The sequence below is a fragment of the Tachyglossus aculeatus genome, chromosome 1, assembly GCF_015852505.1.
Source record: "Tachyglossus aculeatus isolate mTacAcu1 chromosome 1, mTacAcu1.pri, whole genome shotgun sequence".
Classification (NCBI taxonomy): Eukaryota; Metazoa; Chordata; class Mammalia; order Monotremata; family Tachyglossidae; genus Tachyglossus; species Tachyglossus aculeatus.
The window spans coordinates 98,081,032-98,104,102 of record NC_052066.1 but is presented as its reverse complement, the minus strand read 5'-3'; the positions used below and the strand labels follow the sequence as shown (position 1 = coordinate 98,104,102).

General features: G+C 47.8%; 1 protein-coding gene across 1 annotated transcript in view; it reads left to right on the top strand.

The window, feature by feature from the left end:
- The window catches only part of SLC9A9 (solute carrier family 9 member A9), a 462,001-nt gene that overhangs the window by 4,713 nt on the left and 434,217 nt on the right, over positions 1 to 23,071 (top strand). The window contains exon 2 of the mRNA XM_038751488.1: positions 19,575 to 19,777. Within this exon, the coding sequence (XP_038607416.1) occupies positions 19,575 to 19,777 (203 nt within the window). The remainder of the gene's footprint in view (positions 1 to 19,574; positions 19,778 to 23,071) is intronic.

Sequence of the window (23,071 nt, the reverse complement as noted above, 5' to 3'; positions counted from 1 at the left end):
CTCTCCATCACCTCGCCCCCTCCTACCTCACCTCCCTTCTCTCCTTCTACTGCCCAGCCCGCACCCTCCGCTCCTCCACCACTAATCTCCTCACTGTACCTCGCTCTCGCCTGTCCCGCCATCGACCCCCGGCCCACGTCATCCCCCGGGCCTGGAATGCCCTCCCTCTGCCCATCCGCCAAGCTAGCTCTCTTCCTTCCTTCAAGGCCCTGCTGAGAGCTCACCTCCTCCAGGAGGCCTTCCCAGACTGAGCCCCTTCTTTCCTCTCCCCCTCGTCCCCCTCTCCATCCCCCCGCCTTACCGCCTTCCCCTCCCCACAGCACCTGTATATATGTATATATGGTTGTACATATTTATTACTCTGTTTATTTATTTATTTATTTATTTTACTTGTACATTTCTATCCTACTTATTTTATTTTGTTGGTATGTTTGGTTCTGTTCTCTGTCTCCCCCTTTTAGACTGTGAGCCCACTATCGGGTAGGGACTGTCTCTATGTGATGCCAATTTGTACTTCCCAAGCGCTTAGTACAGTGCTCTGCACATAGTAAGCGCTCAATAAATACGATTGATTGATTGATTGATTGATTAAGTGACTTGCCCAAAGTCACACAGCTGAGAAGCTGTCAGCTTGTACTTCCCAAGCGCTTAGTACAGTATTCTGCACACAGTAAGCGCTCAATAAATATGATTGAATGAATGAAAGTGGCGTATCTGGATTCGAACCCTTGACCTCTGACTCCCAAACCCAAATGTAGTATTACTGTAGATTAATGTAGTAGCAGTTTGGATGGAAACTGTTGTTGGATATTGTGAATGTAGAACCAACAGGATTTGGTGACATATTAAATATGTTAGTTGATATAAATATGTTAGTTGTTAGTTGATGAGAGTTGAGTCAAGGATTATGTCAAGGTTATGGGCTTGTGAGACAGGGAGGATGGCGGTGCTGTCTACAGTGATGGGAAAATCAGGGGGAGAACAAGGCTTGGGTGGCAAGATGAGGGATTCTGTCAGAGGGACATCCAAGTAGAGATGTTCTGAAGACAGAAGGAAATACGAGACTGCAGAGGAAGATTGAAATCACAGCTGGGGATGTAGATTTAGGAATTATTTGCAAAGAGTTGGTAGTTGAAACCATGGGAGTTAATGAGTTCTCTAAGGGAGTGGGAGCAAATGGAGAATAGAAGGGGACCCAGAACTGAGCTTTGAGAGACTTGCACAGTTGAAGGGTGGGAGACAGAGGAGGAACCTGCAAAAGTAACTGAGAATGAGTATACAGAGAGATAGGAGGTATACCAGGAGAAGACAGTGTCAGTGAAGTCAAGGGTGGATAAGGTTTCCAGAAGAAGAGGGAGGCCCATAGTGTCAAAGGCAGCTCAACAGTTGAGGAGGATTAGGATGGAATAAAGGCCATTGGATTTGGCATGGAAGAGATCACTGGTGTACAGAGCACTGTATTAAGCAATGGAAAGAGTACAATGGACTAAATACTTCGTGTCCCACTGGTGCAGAAAAGAGGAGCACAGGTTTATTCCTTTTGAGACAATGAATTTCTGCAACACATCCTCAGAAAATCAGGCAGCAGATCATCTGGCCTGAAGCAGGTGACCTCATAGCTTATTAGTGGGCAGCAATGCACCCCTTCTCACAGGTTCAGATTTTCAGAGTTCTGCCATAATGCTGATTTATTCCCATTGTACCCCAGGCCTGGCTCCTGGGGATTTTCTTCCAGTTGTTCAGTGAAGATTTGATTTCATCCCGGCCTCCCGCTGCTCTCCCTCCGGGCCGCTTTGGGACCGAATCCAAACAATGTTGCGGCTCCTTGCAGCTCCCGTCCTGTCTGCAGTGCTGATGGTGGGGAGAGGGAGAAAGGGCGGGCAGGTGGTGGAGAAGTAGAGCCGCGTCTCCCTGACATCCCTCAAGGCCGGAATGGAGGTTTGGACAGGAGGGTAGGCAGCGTCAGATGGTGTTCAGTACTCCACCTGCGCAGGCCCCATGCCCACACCGCCACGTGTCTGGGGGGCTCCCAAACGGAGGCGAGGACTGAGCCCCTTTGGGTTCAGGGACCCAGTCTGGGTCTGCCAGAAAATCCAGCTTCCGAACAGTGTGGTCCTCTCGCCGTGCTGTGCCTAGAGAGAAGGCAGCAAGGGGAAGCAGCGTGTCTATCTTGTGTGCAAAGTTCCCTCCATTCCTTGCTAAGGTAATAGCTTCGGATCAAGAAAAGTTACACAAGCTGCGGCTGAAGGAGGTCTTGCTGATTGGAAGGCAGGTAGTACCATTTGGGTTATGTGCTTTGTTATTTCACACTACCTTTGTGCTCACGTTTATTGCACTGGAGCTGTATTTCCATTGTCTTTTCTTTTCGAAAAAAGATTTTGGTCAGCATTGCAAGCTCCCCTCCCCACCGCCCCGACTTGTTCCCTTTGCTCTATCCCCCCTCTCTGCCCCACAGCACTTGTGTATGTATGTGCATATCTATAATTCTATTTATATTGATGCCTGTTTGCATGTTTTGATGTGTATGTGTCTATAATTGTATTTATATTGTTGTTGTTGATGCCTGTTTACTTGTTCTGATGTCTGTCTCCCCCTTTCTAGACTGCATGCCCGTTGTGGGCAGGGATTGTCTCTATCGCTGAATTGTACTTTCCATGTGCTTAGTACAGTGCTATGCACACAGTAAGAGCTCAATAAATACGATTGAATGAATGAATGAATGAAAGAGCACAGGCTTGGGAGTCAGAGGTCGTGGGTTCTAATCCCAGCTCCGCCGCTTGTCAGCTGTGTGATTTTGGACAAGTCACTTCACTTCTCTAGGACTCAGTTCCCTCATTTGTAAAATGGGTATTGAGACCTGTGAGCCCCGCATGGGACAACCTGATCACCTTGTATCCTCCCCAGCTCTTAGAACAGTGCTTTGCACATAGTAAGCACTTAATAAATGCCATTATTATTATTGTTATTATAGAGAGCTTCTCCAAATACTCTGTGAAGAATGGGCAAGGGATGGTCAGGGCTTACTGTTAGGAGTAGTTGTGGTAGCAGTGATAGCAGTAGTAGTGGTAATAGTCACAGTAATGGTACAAGTCATAGTAGTAGTAAGTATTCAAAGTAGTAGTGATAATAATGGTATTTGTTAAGCACTTACTATGTGCCACACACTGTACTAAGTGCTGGGGCAGATACAAGGTAATTGGGTTGGACACAGTCTCTGTCCCACATGAGGCTCACAGTCTTCATCAGGCTCACGGTCTTCATCAGTAGAAGTCGTAATAATACAAACAGTAGTGCTAGTATTCACAGTAGTAGTACGCCTGTAAATTATATCTGTAATTTATTTATTTATATTTATGCCCGTCTCCCCACCTCCTCCCAGACTGTAAGCTCACTCTAGGCAGGGAATGTGTCTGTTTATTGTTGTACTCTTCCAAGCACTTAGTACAGTGCTCTGCACCAGTAAGTGTTCAATAAATGTGATTGAATGAATAATAGTAGTAGTTATAGTAGTAGTGTTAATATTCACAGTAGTAATAATGATGACGGCATTTGTTAAGCGCTTACTATGTGCCAAGCACTGTTCTAAGCACTAGGGTAGATACGAGATAATCAGGTTGTCCGATGTGGGGCTCACGGTCTTAATCCCCATTTTCCAGATGAGGCACCCAGATGCTAAGTGACTTGCCCCAAGTCACACAGCTGACAAGTGGCAGAGCCGGGATTAGAACCCATGACCTCAGACTACCAAGCCCAGGCTTTTTCCACTAAGCTATGCTGCTTCTCTAGGACGAGGAGGAGATGTAGTAGAAGTGTTAGGATTTGTAGCAGTAGTAGTTATAATAGTCGTAATAATAATGTTAGTATTCACAATAGTAGTAGTAGTCAGTAGTAGTTGCTGAATTGTACTTTCTAAGTGCTTAGTACAGTGCTTTGCACACAGTAAGCGCTCAATAAATACAATTGAATGAATAGTCATGGTAGAAATACTAGACTAGACTGTAAGCTTCTCTTCTAGACTGTAAACTCCGCCAGACTGTCAGCTCTTCCTCTAAGACTGTAAACTTGTTGCGGGTAGGGAAAATATGTACCAACTCTGTTATATTTTACTCCCCCAAGCATTTAAAACAGTACTCTGCACACAGTAAGTGCTCAATAAATATGATTGCTTGATTAGAAATAGTAGTCCTAATAGTAGGAATAGAAGCAGAAGTAGCTTTAATTGAGTGTCCACTTGGTGAAGTGCACTGTTCAATGGAAGTGCACATTCCTTGCCCATAAGGAGCTTCCACTCTAACGGGAGAGACAGGCATGAAAATATTTACACCTAGATATGGTAAGAACTGAGGAGGGTGTGGCTAAATCCAAGGTCTATAGTTGGCTCCAGATGTTGGGAGACCAACTGGGGATGGTTGGTTGGAGGCAGTGGGGTTAGGTTTATCAGGCAGAAACTCCTCACCCTGGGCTTCAAGGCTGTCCATCACCCAGCCCCCTCCTACCTCACCTCCCTTCTCTCCTTCTCCAGCCCAGCCCGCACCCTCCGCTCCTCCGCCGCTAATCTTCTCACCGTACCTCGTTCTCGCCTGTCCCGCCATCGACCCCCGGCCCACGTCATCCCCCGGGCCTGGAATGCCCTCCCTCTGCCCATCCGCCAAGCTAACTCTCTTCTTCCACTCAAAGCCCCACTGAGAGCTCACCTCCTCCAGGAGGCCTTCCCAGACTGAGCCCCTTCCTTCCTCTCCCCTTCGTCCCCCTCTCCATCCCCCCATCTTACCTCCTTCCCTTCCCCACAGCACCTGTATATATGTTTGTACATATTTATTACTCTATTTATTTATTTATTTTACTTGTACATATCTATTCTATTGATTTTATTTTGTTAGTATGTTTGGTTTTGTTCTCTGTCTCCCCCTTTTAGACTGTAAGCCCACTGTTGGGTAGGGACTGTCTCTATATGTTGCCAACTTGTACTTCCCAAGCACTCAGTACAGTGTTCAGCACACAGTAAGCCGTCAATAAATATGATCGATTGATTGATTTAGGTGGGTTTTGAATGCAGGGAGTACCGCAGTTGGCCGAGCTGGCAGTGATGGGACCTTTCCCCGACTACTGGGGCTAAAGGGCCATTTTCTGGAGGGCAGACTTAAGGCGGACATGATGGGGACTGGAGCAGCTATCCCCCGGTCCTCTCCCCCAAGCCGGATCCCAGGAACCGCTCTCCACAGATACTCAGCTTAGGCCTGAGGAACAGAAAGTCACCGGTGCAGCCGGGCTGGTCTGGGCGGCTCCCCCTGCCCACACCAAGGGCCCCAGCCCTGCCAAGCCCTCTGTGATAGGCAGCCAGGGATAACACAGGCCACAGGACAAGCCATGGGTACGCGGCTCTTGTCTCTGCAGAGCCGGTTTGGGACACTGGTAACCCCGAGGCAGGGAACTACCCGCCACCCACTCCCGTTCCCACTCCCGCTGCTGATTCCAATCCTACTCTCGCTCCTGTTCCTGCTCCCATTCCTGCTTCTGTTCCCGTTCCTATCATCAGTGAGTCTGGTATTTTATTGAGCGCTTGCAGTGTGCAGGGCACTGTACTCAGTGCTCAGGAAATTACAATACAACAGAGTTGAATAATACGATTCCCGCTCACGAGGAGCTCACAGTCTACAGGGAAGATGGACAGTAAAATAGATTAGGGATAGGAGATATGGAGGAGTATGAGACTCCAGCGATCATTGTAGACCAGGCCCGAAGCAGCTCTGAATTATCTGATGGCGAGGGACACATGTTATGTGCGTAGAGCTGAGTTTATTGCCTGGGTCTCCACAGACCTGTCTCCAGCATATGGCCTGAAGAAAAAACCTGCAGAATAATCAGCTGTCACATTCTTGGGCTTACATTTTTATCTCCGGCGGCTTGTGTAGAAGCAGCTTGGCTCAGTGGAAAAGAGCACGGGCTTTGGAGTCAGAGGTCATGGGTTCAAAACCTGGCTCCATCAATTGTCAGCCTTGAGACTTTGGGCAAGTCACTTAACTTCTCTGTGCCTCAGTTACCTCATCTGTAAAATGTGGATTAAGACTGTGAGCCCCCCATGGGACAACCTGATCACCTTGTAACCTCCCCAGTGCTTAGAACAGTGCTTTGCACATAGTAAGCACTTAATAAATGCCATTATTATTATTATTTTTTTTTTGAGTGTCGCCCAGAAGGTGGGGTGCTGTAGGGCTCTTCCCTTCCCAATCTACTGTGCAGGCTTAGTGAGCCCTGGCATTTTGCACAATTTAGCATCATCGCTCGACTGAGTCTCTCACTACATAAAAAGTCATCATCCTTTTTTAATAGTATTTTGTTAAACACGTACTATATGTCAACCACAGATCTAAGCTCTGGGGTTGATACAGGTCAATCAGGTTGGACACAGTCCCTGTGTCACTCAGGGCTCACAGTCTAGGTAGGAGGAAGAACAGGTATTGAATCCCCAATCTACAGTTGAGGCGACTGAGGCACAGAGAATAATAATATTAATTGTGGGATGTTAAGCTCTTACTTTGTGTGATCAATCAATCGATCAATCGCATTTATTGAGCACTTACTGAGTGCAGAGCACTGTACTAAGCGCTTGGGAAGTACAAGTTGGCAACATATAGAGACGGTCCCTACCCAGCAGTGGGCTCACAGATGCACTGTACTAAGCACTGGGTGAGGGGGTGATACAAGCAAATCAGGTTGGACCCAGTCCGTGTCCCACAGTGGGCTCATAGTCTTAATCCCTATTTAACAGATCGAGGTAACTGAGACACAGAGAAGTGAAATGACTTACCCTGGGTCACACAGCAGATGTGACACAGTTGGGATTAGAACCCAGCTCCTCTAATTCACAGGCCCGAGCTCTTTCCAGTAGGTCATGCTGCTTCCCCCGTTGTGTTCTCAACTTTGACACTGCGCGTGTCCATTTGCCATGGTGAGGTAAGGAGTCATTTTACAGGTGGCCAGCCCCCCCTCCATCCTGGTTAGGGGGTTCCTCATTAATTTCCATTTGGTGAGCCTTGCTCTGCATTGCTACAAGGTCTCCCCAGCTCTTACACACAGTCCGTTTGGACGGCCACTCCAGGAAACTTCTCCCATCTGGGACATCTCAACATTAGAGAAGCAGCGTGGCTCATGGAAAGAGCACGGGCTTTGGAGTCAGAGGTTGTGGGTTCAAATCCTGACTCCTCCAGTTGTCAGCTTTGTGACTTTGGGCAAGTCACTTAACTTCTCTGGGCCTCAGTGACCTCATCTGTAAAATGGGGATTAAGATAAAATGGATTAAATGGGACAACCTGATCACCTTGTAACCTCCCCAGAGCTTAGAACAGTGCTTTGCACATAATAAGTGCTTAATAAATGCCATCATTATAATTCTTATTGTTATTAACACCTTCCTTTCCCAACCCTTGGAGTAGGGGGCCGAGAGGCGAGGGTGGGAGGAGAGAGTGGCGCCTGGCAGATGTCCCTCATCTCCTGCCCCTTCCTGTGGGTGGAAGACATCGTCCTCACCCGTGCTAGGGCTGATTAGAGGCCAGGAAAATTGTCGGTCAGGTCTCCCCTTGAAGCCCCCCTTCATGGCCCGGCGTCTCCAACACATTATTCATTGGTCGCCTCCTCCTTTTCCAAATCCAGCAGCCAGAATCCATATCCCATCACATTTAAAATCCTAATGATGGCTGTCAAAGATGCATTAAGAGCCCGTAACCCTCCTTTAATGCTCTACTGCTATTGATTATCAACAGCTGTGCACTTAGTCCTCTCCATTTGCAGTGCTAAGTGCACAACTGGTGGCTCGGAAAAGGGGATTGTCCCATTCCCGGACTTCACTGGGCATTACATTGCTGCTGGCCGTGATGTTTTCTGGCAGGTCAGGGGCTCCGGCTGTGGGGAGGACCAGGCCAGGGAATCGGCCACTGTCTCTGACCAGAAGAAGAGGGAGGAACTCTCGTCTAGGAAAGACATCGACTGACAGTCACTTCGGGTTGGTGGGCTCCAAGGCTCCACTCCCTCAGACACGTGGTTCTGAAACCCCAAAGCCCCATCCCATTTTTTAAAACTCTATTTATTTATTTATTTATTTTATTTGTACATATCTATTCTGTTTATTTTGTTAGTATGTTTGGTTTTGTTCTCTGTCTCCCCCTTTTCGACTGTGAGCCCACTGTTGGGTAGGGACTGTCTCTATATGTTGCCAATTTGTACTTCCCAAGCGCTTAGTACAGTGCTCTGCACACAGTAAGCGCTCAATACGATTGATGATGATGATGACTGTCTCTATATGTTGCCAACTTGTACTTCCCAAGCGCTTAGTACAGGGCTCTGCACATAGTAAGCGCTCAATAAATACGATTGATGATGGTGATGATGATCCCTCCCCACCCCCTGCAGCAGGGCTTAGTGGATAGAGCCCGGACTTGGGACCTGGTTCTATTCCCAGCTCTGCCATTTGTCTGCAGTGTGACCTTGAGCAAGTCACTTTGCTTCTCTGTGCCTCAGTTACCTCATCTGTAAAATGGGAATTAAGACTGTGGGACAGGAACGCGTCCAAACTGGATTTCTTGTATCTACCCCATTGCTTAGAACAGTGCCTTAACAAACCATTAAAAATAACAAAAGCAACCCCCAACAACCGCCAACCCCAACACAGCACCTTGAGGTTGTGGGCAGGATAGGATTGCTGCTTCCCAAATTCCACCCTACCCACACAAGGGAGAACCCACCTGAGCTGGAGGATGGCTGGCCTAGAGCAAGCCAACATTCCCGGGACAAGGAATTTCTGGGACCATACACCAAGGCTGGACTGGCTCACTCAATTGATAGTGTCTATTGAGAGCTTACACGGCACAGAGCACTAAACTAAGCACTGGGACTATAAAGCAAAGCTGTACAGGCTCACTGAACCAGTAGTATTAATTGACCGTCTCTATATGTTGCCAGCTTGTACTTCCCAAGCACTTAGTACAGTGCTCTGCACACAGTAAGTGCTCAATAAATACGATTGAATGAATGAATGAATGAATTGAGCCCTCACATTAATGCAGACCACTGCTTTTGTTTATTATTTATCGTATTTGTTAAGTGTTTACTATGTGCTAAGCACTGTTCTAAGCGCGGGGGTAGATCCACTTTAATCGGGTCAGACATAGCCCCTGTCCCATATGGGGCTCACAACCCAAGTAGGAGGGAAAACAGGTTTTGCATCCCTATTTTATAGTTGAGGAAACTGAGGCACAGAGAAATTAAGTGACTAGCCCAAGGTCACACAGCAGGCAACTAGCAGAGCTGGAAATAGAACCCAGGTCGTCTGAATCCCAGGCCCGTGTTCTTTCCACTAGGCCAATCTACTTCTAGCTTGGTTGCACTGAGAACTAAGACTACAAACCAAACCTGGATTGGCTCACTTAATCAGTAGTATTTATTGAACACTTACACTGTGCAGAGCACTGTTCTAAGCACTTGGGAAAGTACAGTAGAGTCTGTAGACACGATCCCTGCCCTGAAGGAACTTATAAGAGGGAGCCAGACAGTAAAATAAAGTACAGGTTGGGGGATGCAACAGACTTCAAAGATATGTAAACAATCTATCAGTGGTATTTACTGAGTGCTTACTATATACAAAGAGTTTCCAGTTCAATAAATGTACCCGGGAAGAGGAGTGGGATGAGGACTTAATTGCATAGGTAACACAGAATGTTGAAGTGGCATAATAATAATAATAATAATAATAATGGTGGTATTTGTTAAGTGCTTACTATGTGCAAAGCACTGTTCTAAGCTCTGGGGGGGATACAAGGTGATCAGGTTGTCCCACTTGGGGCTCACAGTCTTAATCCCCATTTTCCAGATGAGGTAACTGAGGCACAGAGAAGTTAAATGGCTTGCCCAAGGTCACACAGCTGACAAGTGGCAGAGTCGGGATTCGAACCCACGACCTCTGACTCCCAAGCCTGCACTCTTTCCACTGAGCCACGCTGCTTCCCCATGACGTAGTGGATAAAACACAGGCCTGGGAGTCAGAAGGTCCTGGGTTCTAATCCCAGTTCTGTCACTTGTCTGCTGTGTGACCCTTGGCCAGTCACTTCACCTCTCTGTACCTCAGTTACCTCATCTGTAAAATGGGGATTGAGACTGTGAGCCCCACGTGGGACAGGGACTGTGTACAACCCGATTTGTTCGTATCCACCCTAGGACTTGGTACGGTGCCTGGCATAGAGTAAGCACTTAACAAATACCATTATTACTAGATGCGAGATTAATGAGGGAAAGTCTCTTGGAGGAAGTGCGAAAGAAGGTCTTTGAAGATGGGGAGATCGGTGGTCTGCTGGATGTGAAGGGAGAGGGAGTTCCAAGAAGGTTAGTGGTCAGCGCACACACTAAGTGCTTAATAAATATGATTGAATGAATAAATGAAGGAATAAATGATTGAAATAGTCCTGGTGACCCTTTTGGAGACACAGTCCTGGACTGGCACCCAGAGAAAGGGCTGACCCACGGTGGCATCACTCAGGGGCGGCTCTGCCTGTAGACTCCCGGGCCCAGCGCCTGAGGTAGCAGAACAGCAAGCTGGGGGCTCTTCCCTGGATGGAAAAGAAGCAGTGTGGCTCAGTGGTGTTTACTGAGTGCTTCCTATATACAAGGAGTTTCCATAATAATAATAATGGCATTTATTAAGTGCTTACTATGTGCAAAGCACTGTTCTAAGTGCTGGGGAGGTTACAAGGTAATCAGGTTGTCCCCTGTGGGGCTCACAGCCTTCACCCCCATTTTACAGATGAGGGAACTGAGGCATAGAGAAGTGAAGTGACTTGCCCAAAGTCACACAGCTGACAAGTGGCGGCGCCTGGATTTGAACCCATGACCTCTGACTCCAAAGCCCAGGCTCTTTCCACCAAGCCATGTTGCTTCTCTAATAAATGTACCTGGGAAGAGGAGTGGGATGAGGACTTAATTGCATAGGTGACACAGAATGTTGAAGTGGCATAATAATAATAATAATAATGGTGGTATTTAAGTGCTTACTGTGTGCAAAGCACTGGTTCTAAACACGGGCTTTGGAGTCAGAGGTCGTGGGTTCAAATCCCAGCTCTGCCAGTTGTCAGCTGTGTGACTTTGGGCAAGTCACTTAACTTCTTTGGGTCTCAGTTACCTCATCTGTAAAATGGGAATTAAGACTGTGAGCCCCCCATGGGACAACCTGATCACTTTGTAACCTCTCTGGTGCTTAGAACAGTGCTTTGCACATAGTAAGTGTTTAATAAATGCCATTATTATTATTATTATTATTATTATTATTATTGGAGAGATTCAGGGTAGGGGGGAGTCAGCAACCTGCCTTGCAGACATTCAGGGCCAGCCTGGAGCGGGTAACCTGCTTGAGGCCTTTATCGCAGGTGGCCCCAGACGTCATGGAGGCTCCTCGCACCCTCCCTCCCCTTGTCACTGCACACAAAAAATCACGCAGGCAGAGGGAGGGCAGAGTACTGGTGGTGAGGAGGGGCCCTCAGGGAGAGTTGTGTATCTAGAGATGCACTTGTCGGGGAGAGAATGACCCGTATTTTGGTGCTATCCCTTGCTTTCAGGGAGGACTCACTCTAGGCCGGGGTGGAAATGGGTGCTGGGGTGCAGCCCAGTCCCAATAAGACCCTGAAGGCCAGCTGTCTCCATATTCTAGTGCACCTGGACAAGTAGAGACAGTCAGGCACCCCTGTGGGCAGCCAGCCTGGTGAGGCGCCTGTGCGGTGGGGCAAGCAGCGGGAGACGGGGATGTTCACTTCCATCTGCTGGATCTGACAGCCTGCAGCTGGGCCTGGGGGTGGTGTCTACAGATGATTACACCCAGGATGTCTGCTGAGAGCTTGGCCAAGGCCGCAGACTCCTCGGAGCAGAGCAGGGGTTGGCTACTGGTGGGAGGGGGCTCCTGCAGTGTGGCCTCATGGATAAAGCACGATCCAGGAAGTCAGAAGGACCTGGGCTCTAATCCTGGCTCTGCCAGTTGTCTGTTGTGTGACCTTGGGCGAGTCGTTTCACTTCTCTGTGCCTCAGTTGCCTCATCTGTAAAATGGGGATTAAGACTGTGAGCCCCCTGTGGGACAACCTGATCACCTTGTAACCTCCCCAGCGCTTAGAACAGTGCTTTGCACATAGTAAGCGCTCAATAAATGCCATCATCATCATCATCTGTAAAATGGGGGTTAAGACTGTGAGCCCCATGTGGGACTCACAACCCAACTTGCCTGTGTCCAACCCAATTGACTGGGAACCAAACCACCACTTAGTACAGTGCTTGGCACAAGGTAAGCGCTTAACAAATGCCACTATCATTATCATTATTACTATTATTATTATTAGCAGTGGCTCTACATACACAATCAATCAAACGATGGTATTTATTGTGCACTTACAGAGTGGCTCAATGGAAAGAGCACGGGCTTGGGAGTCAGAGGTCACGGGTTCAAATCCCAGCTCTGCCAATTGTCAGCTATGTGACTTTGGGCAAGTCACTTAACTTCTCTGTGCCTTAGTTACATCATCTGCAAAATGGGGATTAAGACTGTGAGCCCCACGTGGGACAACCTGATCCCCTTGTATCCTCCCCAGCACTTAGAACAGTGCTTTGTGCAGAGTAAGCGCTTAACAAATGCCATCATTATTATTCATTCATTCATTCAATCGTATTTATTAAGCGCTTACTGCGTGCAGAGCACTGTACTAAGCGCTTGGGAAGTCCAGGTTGGCAACATCTACAGCCGGTCCCTACCCAACAGTGGGCTCACAGTCTAGAAGGGGGAGACAGACGACAAAAGCAAACATATGGACAAAATAAATAGGATAGTAAACATGTAGAAGTAAAATAAATACGATCGATCGACTGGTGCGGCAGCGGGGTTCAAGCTCTCTCTCTCATTCATTCAAAAGTATTTATTGAGCGCTTCCTGGGTGCAGAGCACTGTACTGAGTGCTTGGGAAGGACAAGTCGGCAACAGATGGAGACGGTGAGTCCCTCCCTTCCGGGCCAGGCCCCCAAAATCAATCAATCAATCGCATTGACTGAGTGCTTACTGTGTGCAGAGCACTGTACTAAGCGCATTATTAGTACTAAGTGCTTGCGAGGGCACAATAGAAGAGTTAGCAGACACATTCCTTGCCCACAAGGAGCTAGCCGCAGCCACCACCCATTCCCACGAGTCGTCTCATCTGACAGTAGTGAATCACGTCTGATGTTCTGAAGCAGCAGCAGCAGTCCGTCAGCCTGCCGGCTGGGACAACAGGTGCCTGGCAACTCTTCCCTTGGGAAGGGCGGGAAGCCCAGGGCTCAGGGAAGCCTGCGTCTGGGAGCCGGGAGGACCCGAGCCAGCCCACCCTTCAGGGGACCCCGGAGTCTGCTAGAAACATCTGGCTTCCTACCCTGGAAACATCCTGGAAACTAGCCGGTCCGGGGCTGAGCCGTGCCCAGGAGGACCGCAGAACACAACCACGTTTTGTCAATTGTGCTGTGAACAGAGTCCCCAGTGTGAAGGGCGGGGGCACGCACAGGGACACCGTGGGCAGAGTCCATGGCTGGTGGAAGGGCGGCGGGAGCGGGGGCAGACAACCTGCCCATTCAGGTGTCCCCATGGGTCTGGCAGCAGAGGGAGGGATGAGGATCTCTGTTGGCTGGCCGTGGGCAGGGATGGGCAGCAGGCATATGTGGGAGGGCTGTCTGAAGGCTCCTTGGGGCAGCAGAGTGAGTGAGGGGTGGGGTGCAGGAGGAGGCATGGGAGAGGGCCCAGAATGGGCTGTGGGAAGGAGTTTGGGGGAACTGTCAGCTCTCTGTGACAGTTAATAAAAGTTATTATTATTACTATTACTCCCCATCCTCACCACTCTGGCTGGTCAGACACCAAACCAGTGTGTGAACACTATCTTGAGGCAAACCACAGAAATGGAGATTTAATTAAGTCAGTCACCTCAGGGGGTGAATGTATCCCTCTAGAGATGTACATGTTTTTGTATGACGAGCAGTGCAGGCTGTGTGTAATTTTCATGTATGGGGATTAAGACTGTGAGCACCCCTTGGGACAACCTGATTACCTTGTAACCTCCCCAGCACGTGGAGCGGTGCTTTGCACATGGTGGGCGCTTAATAAATGCCACCATCATTATTATTATTATTGTTATTATTACTATGTATATGATATTTGGAGTCTTTCTGATATTGGAGATATTCCACTTGGTTTCAAATGTTGATATGTGATTCCAAACTGTTGAATTAATACTCTTGAAAACAAGTGGCATGTGCTACAGTTTTAATATTTAATTATCAGATTATAATGTGCTATGCATATTAGACTGTGAGCCCACTGTTGGGTAGGGACTGTCTCTGTGTGTTGCCAATTTCTATTTCCCAAGTGCTTAGTACAGTGCTCTGCATATAGTAAGCGCTCAATAAATACGATTGATGATGATGATTTTACAGACGAGGTAACTGAGGCACAGAGAAGCAAAGAGACTTGTCCAAGGTCACACAGCGGAGCAGTGGCAGAGCCGGGATTAGAACCCATGACCTTCTGACTCTACCTTTGGCTGATTCTCTGCAGAGGCAGGAAGGTGTTTCTGTAGGAAAATGCGGCAGTGTCAGCAAGTTAAGCCCGAGCTGACCAGATAGTGAGGCTTAGCAGGGACAACCCCAGATTCTGGAATCTGGCCCAGGAAATTTTAGAATAATAGTCAGAGGTTCCCAAACTGGACAGTTCTGGCTGACCCTTCTCCAACCCCATGAGGTCTGACCCACTGGAAGTGCTTGGATAGTCAAGTCTGGACTGAAGCATGCTCAGTTCATGCTTTGTTCACTGCCTACTTACTATTGTAGTTTGGTGGTCCAGGGCCACTGCCCTCATTACTTCCCCACACCATTGGTGGGGTAGGGAAAGGTCTTATTGCCAATAGTTTCAGTGGCTGTACTGGGTTCTGTGAATCTGCTCCTTCCTCAATTAATCAATCAGTGGTATTTATTAAGCATTTGCTTTGCCCAAAACACTGTACTAAGTGTTGGGGAGAGTACAATACAAAGGAGCTGGTGGACAGTTTCCCTATCTTAGAGGAGTTTACGTCTGGAGAGGGAGACAGACATTATTCATTCCTTCATTCAGTCGTATTTATTGAATGCTTACTGTGTGCAGAGCACTGTACTAAGCGCTTGGGAAGTACAAGTTGATTTGATGCCATCTTCATCCTGATTAATCCCCACCACCCCACCTCACCCCGCACCATCGGCCATGGCAACAACTGGCTGGAGTAATACTTTACTTCTTCCCTCCTTACACTTTGGCTCCCTTCACTAGCCATTCCTCTGCTCCCTATCATCTCCATTCCTCCTAAACTAATCTTCTAACCAGACCCTCTTTACTCTCCCACCTCCTTCCTGAAACTCCTCTCCCCATAAATCCTACAGACCCCAGCCCCTCCCCATGCCCTTCAATCCTACCTCCTCCCATTAGCCATTCATTCATTCATTCAATCGTATTTATTGAGTGCTTACTGTGTGCAGAGCACTGTACTAAGCGCTTAAGCGCTGGGGAAGTATAAAATAAATTCATTCATTCATTCAATCGTATTTATTGAGCACTCACTGTGAGCAGAGCACTGTATTAAGCGCTTGGGAAGTAAAATTAAATTATGATATGTACACAAGTGGTGTGGGCTCAATACAAGTGCCCAAAGGGCACAGATCCAAGTGCATAGATAATAGGGGGGACTGGGGCTTAATAGGGGAAGGCCTCTTGGAGGAGAAGTGACCTTAATAAGGCTTTGAAGGTGGGGAAAGTGGTGTGGATCCAAACTGTCACCCCACTATCCCAACACTTGTCATTACCCAACTTAACTACTAGTTCAGCCTCCACCCTGACCTCCCTGCTTCCAGCCTCACCCCTCTCCAGTCCAATCCTCACTGTTTCCTGGATCATTTTCTAAACAATTGTTCTGTGCACATCTTCCCCTCTCCTCAGAAACCTCCAGGGGTTGCCCATCCACCTCTGCATCAAAGAGAAACCCCTCACTAATGGCTTTAAGGCAGTCCCTCCCACTACCACCCTCCTTCGCCCTTCTAATACCACCGTGCCTCGATCTCCTCTCTATCCTCTTCTACCCTTGCTCACGCCTTCCCTCCTGCCTTCAACTTCCTCTCCCTTCACATCTGTTAAACCATTGCTCTCCCCATCTTCAGAGGCCTGCTAAAATCACATCTCCTCCAGGAAGCCTTCCCTGACTAGTCTCTCATCTCTCCATCCTATTTTTCATCCCTAATATGTCACCTATGTTTTTGCAACTGGACCACTCCCTAAGGACTTAGATCCTCACCACTGGCCACCCTGTTCAAAGCGAGGCTATGTGTGCTGAGCTTAAGTCCAGGCCATTGCCCAGTAGAAATTCATTCATTCAATTGCATTTATTGAGCGCTTACTGTGTGCAGAGCACTGTACTAAGCGCTTGGGAAGTACAATTTGGCAGCATATAGAGACGGTAGAAATCCAGGCACACCCTGTAGAAACACTCTAGAAAGGGGTTGGTTGAGCTAGGCCATTCCCTCCTCAATCCTGAGGAGCGTGGCCTAATGGTTAGAGCCTTGGGCCTGGGAGTCTAAAGGTCTTGGGTTCTAGTCCCATCTCCGCCACTTGTCTGCTGTGTGACCTTGGGCGAGCCATTTAACACTGTGGCTACAGCACGGTCCTGGGGGTCCGGAGGTCATGGGTTCTAGTCCCTGCTCTGCCACTTGTCTGCTGTGTGGCCCTGTGCAAATCTTGTGTGGCTTAGTGGAAAAACCCCAGACTTGGGAGTCAGAGGTCGTGGGTTCTAATCCCAGTTCCTCCACTTGTCAGCTGTGTGACTTTGGACAAGTCACTTAACTTCTCTGTGCCTCAGTAACCTCATCTGTAAAATGGGGATTACGACTGTGAGCCCCACGTGGGACGACCTGAGAACCTTGTATCTATCCCAGTGCTTAGAACAGTGCCCAGCACATAGTAAGTGTTTAACAAATGCCATTATTTTTGCTATTATTTCACTTCTCTGTGCCTCAGTGAACTCATCTGTAAAATGGGGATTGAGACTGTGAGGCCCACATTCATTCATTCATTCAATCATATTGAGCGCTTACTGTGTGCAGAGCACTGTACTAAGCGCTTGGAAAGTACAATTTGGCAACAGATAGAGACAATCCCTACCCAACAACGGGCTCACAGTTTAGAAGGGGGAGACAGACAACAAAACAAAACAAGTAGACAGGCATTAAGAGCATCAAAAATGGATAAATAGAATTATAGATATATATACATTATTACTAAAATAAATAGAATAATAAATATGTATAAATATACACAAGTGTTGTGGGGAGGGGAAGGGGGTAGAGCAGAGGGAGGGAGTAGGGGCGATGGGGAGAGGAGGAGGAGCAGAGGAAAAGGGAGAGCCCAGTCTGGGAAGGCTTCCTGGAGGAAGTGAGCTCTCAGTAGGGCTTTGAATGGGGGGAAGAGAGCTAGTTTGGCAGATGTGAGGAGGGAGGACATTCCAGGCCAGGGGGAGGACATGGGCCAGGGGTCGACGGGGGGACAGGCGAGAACGAGGCACAGTGAGGAGGTTAGTTGCAGAGGAGCGGAGGGTGCGGGCTGGGCTGGAGAAGGAGAGAAGGCAGGTGAGGAAGGAGGGGGCGAGGTGATGGACAGCTTTGAAGCCAAGAGTGAGGAGTTTTTCCTTCATGCGAAGGTTGATAGGCAACCACTAGAGGTTTTTGAGAAGGGGGATGACATGCCCACAGTGTTCCTGTGGAAAGATAATCTGGGCAACAGAGTGAAGTAAAGGGTCAGGGACTGTGTCCAACCTGATTTACTTGTATCCACCTCAGCACTTAGTATAGTGCCTGGTAAGCTCTTAACAAATACCATAATCATTGAACTTCTCTGTGCCTCAGTTACCTTGTGTGTAAAATGGGGATTAAGACTGCAAGCCCCATGTGGGACATGGACTGTGTCCAAACTGATTAGGTTCTATCTACCCCAGAGCTTAGAACAGTGTCTGGCACATAGTAATTTTTAGACTGTGAGCCCACTGTTGGGTAGGGACTGTCTCTATATGTTGCCAACTTGTACTTCCCAAGCGCTTAGTACAGTGCTCTGCACACAGTAAGCGCTCAATAAATACGATTAATGATGATGATGATAGTAAGCGCTTAACTAGCACCGCAATTATGACAATTATCATTTCTCTCTCCTCCGTACACAGCAGGCCCCTAAGACAATGCTCTGCACTCAGTAAATATGGAGTAAATGCTGCAACTGCCGCTGTTAATGGTGGTTCACTGTCTTCCCCCAATAGTCAACCTTCTAGCAGGAAATGGACCCACCAACTCGTTATACTGTACTCTCCTGAGAGCTTAGTACAGTGCTCTGCACACAGTAAGCACTCAATAAACATCCCTGAGTGTTTGATTCCAGCTAAATATGAACAAATTCTCTTAAATTTTCAGCAAATATCAAAGTTTGAATGTGGTGGTGTGCCCAGGTGTCTCTGAGGAGGACTGGGGCAGGAAGGTTCCATGAAGGGATGTGGGATTGGATGGGTTTTGTGGGGGGGCAGTGGATATTTATATAGACTATAAATTAAGTGCTTATTACAGTGCTCTTCACACAGTAAGCGCTCAGTCAATACAATTGAATTAATAAATTATAAATTATTTATTTATATTAATGTCCATCTCCCCACTCCAGACCACATGCTCACTGTGGACAGGGAACACTTCTGCGGCTCTATTGTACTGTACTCTCCGAAGTGCTTAGTACTGTGCTCTGCACACAGTAAGAGCGCAATAAATACCATTGATGATGCTGATGATGAGAAGCAGCGTGGCTCAGTGGAAAGAGCACGGGCTTTGGAGTCAGAGGTCATGGGTTCAAATCCCAGCTCCACCAATTGCCAGCTGTGTGACTTTGGGCAAGTCACTTAACTTCTCTGTGCCTCAGTTATCTCATCTGTAAAATGGGGATTAAGATTGTGAGCCCCCCATGGGACAACCTGATCACCTTGTACCTCCTCAGCACTTAAAGCAGTGCTTTGACATAGTAAGCGCTTAATCAATGCTATCATTATTATTATTATTATCATTGTGACAATAATGAGAGAAATAGGTGGGGAATGAAGAGTTGCGTGGCCAGGAAAGGATTGACTGTGTTCCTACATTCCAGGAAGTTGATAAGTTGAGGAATGAGGCTCAGCCAGTCCGTGAGAAGCAGCGTGGCTCAGTGGAAAAGAGCCTGGGCTTTGGAGTCTGTGGTCATGGGTTCAAATCCTGGCTCTGCCAACTGTCGGCTGTGTGACTTTGGGCAAGTTACTTTTCTGTGCCCCAGTTCCCTCATCTGTAAAATGGGGATTGACTGTGAGCCCCCCGTGGGACAACCTGATCACCTTGTATCCCTCCCAGTGCTAAAACAGTGCTTGGCACATAGTAAGTGCTTAATAAATGCCATTATTATTATTATTATTATGATCCATAGTGATCCTCCGTCCTTCTCCTGTGCATCCTCCCCCCTCAGGCCTAGTCATGGGGCTGATCCTCCGCTACGCCACCGCGCCCACCGACATCGACAGCGGCACCGTCTTCGACTGCCCCAAGCTGGGCTTTGGCCCGTCCACCCTGCTGCTGAACGTCACCGACCAGGTGTACGAATACCAGTTCAAGCGGGAAGTCAGCCGGCACAACGTCAACGCCCACCAGGGCAATGCCATGTTGGAAAAGGTAGCGGGGGGCTCCGGTTGGGCGGGGGGGGGGGGTAGGGGAAGGGAATGGGAGGGGAGGGTCTCGATTTGTACATCCGTCCTTCATCTCAGGAGACAGCGTGGATGGTGGTGAGACCTTATCCAGGTGTGTGAGTGACCATAAAGATAAGGATTGGACGCGCTTCAACTTGGGCCTCTCCCTGGATTTGAACCCGCCCCTTGATATGCCAATCTTGTAGAAGCAGCAGGCCCGGAAATCAATCAATCAGTCAATCGTATTTATTGAGCGCTTACTGTGTGCAGAGCACTGTACGAAGCGCTTGGGAAGTACAAGTTGGCAACATACAGAGACAGTCCCCACCCAACAGTGGGCTCACAGGCTAGAAGGGGGAGACAGAGAACAAAACCAAACATACTAATAAAATAAATAGAATAGATATGGACAAGTAAAATAAATAAACAGAGTAATAGATATGTACAAACATATATACAGGTGCTGTGGGGAATCAATCAATCAATCAATCGTATTTATTGAGCACTTACTATGTGCAGAGCACTGTACTAAGCGCTTGGGAAGTACAAGTCAGCAACACATAGAGACAGTCCCTACCCAACAGCGGGCTCACAGTCTAGAAGGGAAGGAGGAAGAAGGGGAAGGGAAGGAGGTAAGATGAGGGGGATGGAGAGGGGGATGAGGGGGAGGGGAAGGAAGGGGCTCAGTCTGGGAAGGCCTCCGGGAGGAGGTGAGCTCTCAGTAGGGCCTTGAAGGGAGGAAGAGAGCTAGCTTGGCGGATGGGCAGAGGGAGGGCATTCCAGGCCCAGGGAATGACGTGGGCCGGGGGTCGATGGCGGGACAGGCGAGAACGAGGCCTAACGGTGAGGAGATTAGCGGCAGAGGAGCGGAGGGTGCGGGCTGGGCTGTAGAAGGAGAGAAGGACCTGTTAGTCAGTCAAGTTTATCATATTTACTGAGCACTTACTGTGTTCAGAGCACTGTACTACCCACCTGGGAGAGTACAATATGAGAACAAACAGACACATTCCCTGCCCACAAAGAGCTTATAGCCTAGAAGGAAAGACAGGCATTTAAATGTAGAGAAGCAGCGTGGCTTAAGGTAAAGAGCATGGTCTTGGGAATCAGAGGATGTGGGTTCTAATCCCGGCTCCGCCACTTGTTTGCTGTGTGACCTTGGACAAGCCACTTCATTTCTCTGGGCCTCAGTTACTGCATCTGTAAAATGGGGATTAAAAGTGTGAGCACGACATGGGACAACCTAATTACCCTGTATCTACCCCAGTTGTTAGAACAGTGCTTGGCATGTAGCAAGTGCATAACAAATACCGTTATTATTACTGATAATAATAAATTATGGATATGTACATGTGTAGAGATACATACCTGGGTCCTTGCCTGGTGTGTGACCTTGGGCAAATCACTTTAACCTCTCTATTCCTCAGTTTTCTCATTTGTAAAATGTGGATTTCATCCCTGTACTCTCTCCTCCTTAATCTGTGAGCCCCATGTGGGACAAGGACTGTGTCTGACCAGATTATCTTGCATCTACCCCAGCCTCTAATACAATTCTTGGCACCTAGCTACCGCTTAACAAATACTACAATTAATTCTCCTTCATGGCCAAGAGCAATCCCTGTCTCCAGGCCGATCTATCTGCTGCTTCCCCTCTGCTTTTGTGCAGTGTTAGAGCTCTGTCACTTCATTAGGTCACTCTAATTCTAATGTATTTTATTCTATCAAAAGAGAAGACAGTCCCAGGTACTGCAAACATTAAGCACCAAAAGACAAGGCACCACATTTCTGCATTCCCAATGTGGCCAGGCCTGTAGCTCTTGCATTGTTTTTTTCAGACACACACACACACACACACACACACACACACACACACACACGCGCATACGCTCATAAGGTGACTTCACCATAAGCAGTGTCTTTTCACACGAACAATATGAACAATAAATGAAGATTTAGTCTCCCCTTCTGAATCCTGGGTGCCCTCTTTTAGTGGGCATCTTTTTGAGTATCCTGCTGTCAATTTCTTCACAATGTCTTATCCAGCAGAGCGGTGTTGCTGGGAGCCGCTTTAACGCTGGCAAGCTAACTGCACCTTGTTGTTACTAATCTTTCCTTTCCATTTTAATATTGAGTTTGGTTGGGGAAAGTACAACCTAATAGTATAATAGATGTCACTGATTCAGCCACTCCAGAAGCTGAAATTCTCTTCTGCAGTAGATCCAAATATCACAGCCACAAAGAAGTTTGGACACCACAACAACCTTATAGACTTCCAGCTTCATTTGGATTTTGTCACCATATTGTCTTACAATCTGCCAAAAAGCCACATTGGCCTTTTTGTTCTGTTTTCTGCCTTTTTATCTCCCCGTCTATCACTGGACTGGACACTGCCTAGGTAGCTGAATTCTGTGGCAGCTTTAAGATTTGTTTGTGCATTTGTTTCCTAGGTTTGGGCTGGTACATGACTCCCATTTTCTTCAGACCTATCGTTAGACCAAATGCAGGGCTGCATCTGCAAAGTAGTTCATAAGTGTCCTTCTGGATTGTTAGGCTAATTATGGGTGGGGAAGTATCCCCTAATTCAGTTGTCCTTTCCCAAGTCCTTAGTACAGTGCTCTGCGCATAGCAAATGCTGAACAAATACCACTGATGGACTGATTGTCTTCCTGTGTGCATGCACCTCTATAGTGCCATCACCTACATAAAGGATTCCCGCACCGGAGTTTGGAGCATGTAACCTGGTGGTCAGTCCATCTGTATGTTTACCAAGCCCCCTTGTTGGATGATGAAAGAATCTTTGAGTTTTCACTGTTCAAATATTGGGTGTATCCCCAATATTTTTCTCTTATTGGGAGGATGGAAGGCAAAGTCAGGAATTCTGAGTTAGTGGTTGGCTCATTAGTTGAGCTAAAATAGGTTTCTGGTGGGCATACCAGAAACCGGTTGTGGGCCATTCACCCATGGTAATAATAATAATAATAATGTTGGTATTTGTTAAGCACTTACTATGTGCCAAGCACTGCTCTAAGTGCTGGGGTAGATACAAGGTCATCAGGTTGTCCCACGTGGGGCTCACATTCTTCATCCCCATTTGACAGATGAGGGGACTGAGGCACATAGAAGTGAAGTGGCTTGCCCAAAGTCACCCAGCTGACAAGAGGCAGAGCTGGGATTTGAACCCACGACCTCTGACTCCAAAGCCTGGGCTCTTTCCACTGAGCCCCGCTGCTTCCCCTGGTAGAGAATGTGTCTATCATATTGTTAGATTGTACTTTCCTAAGTG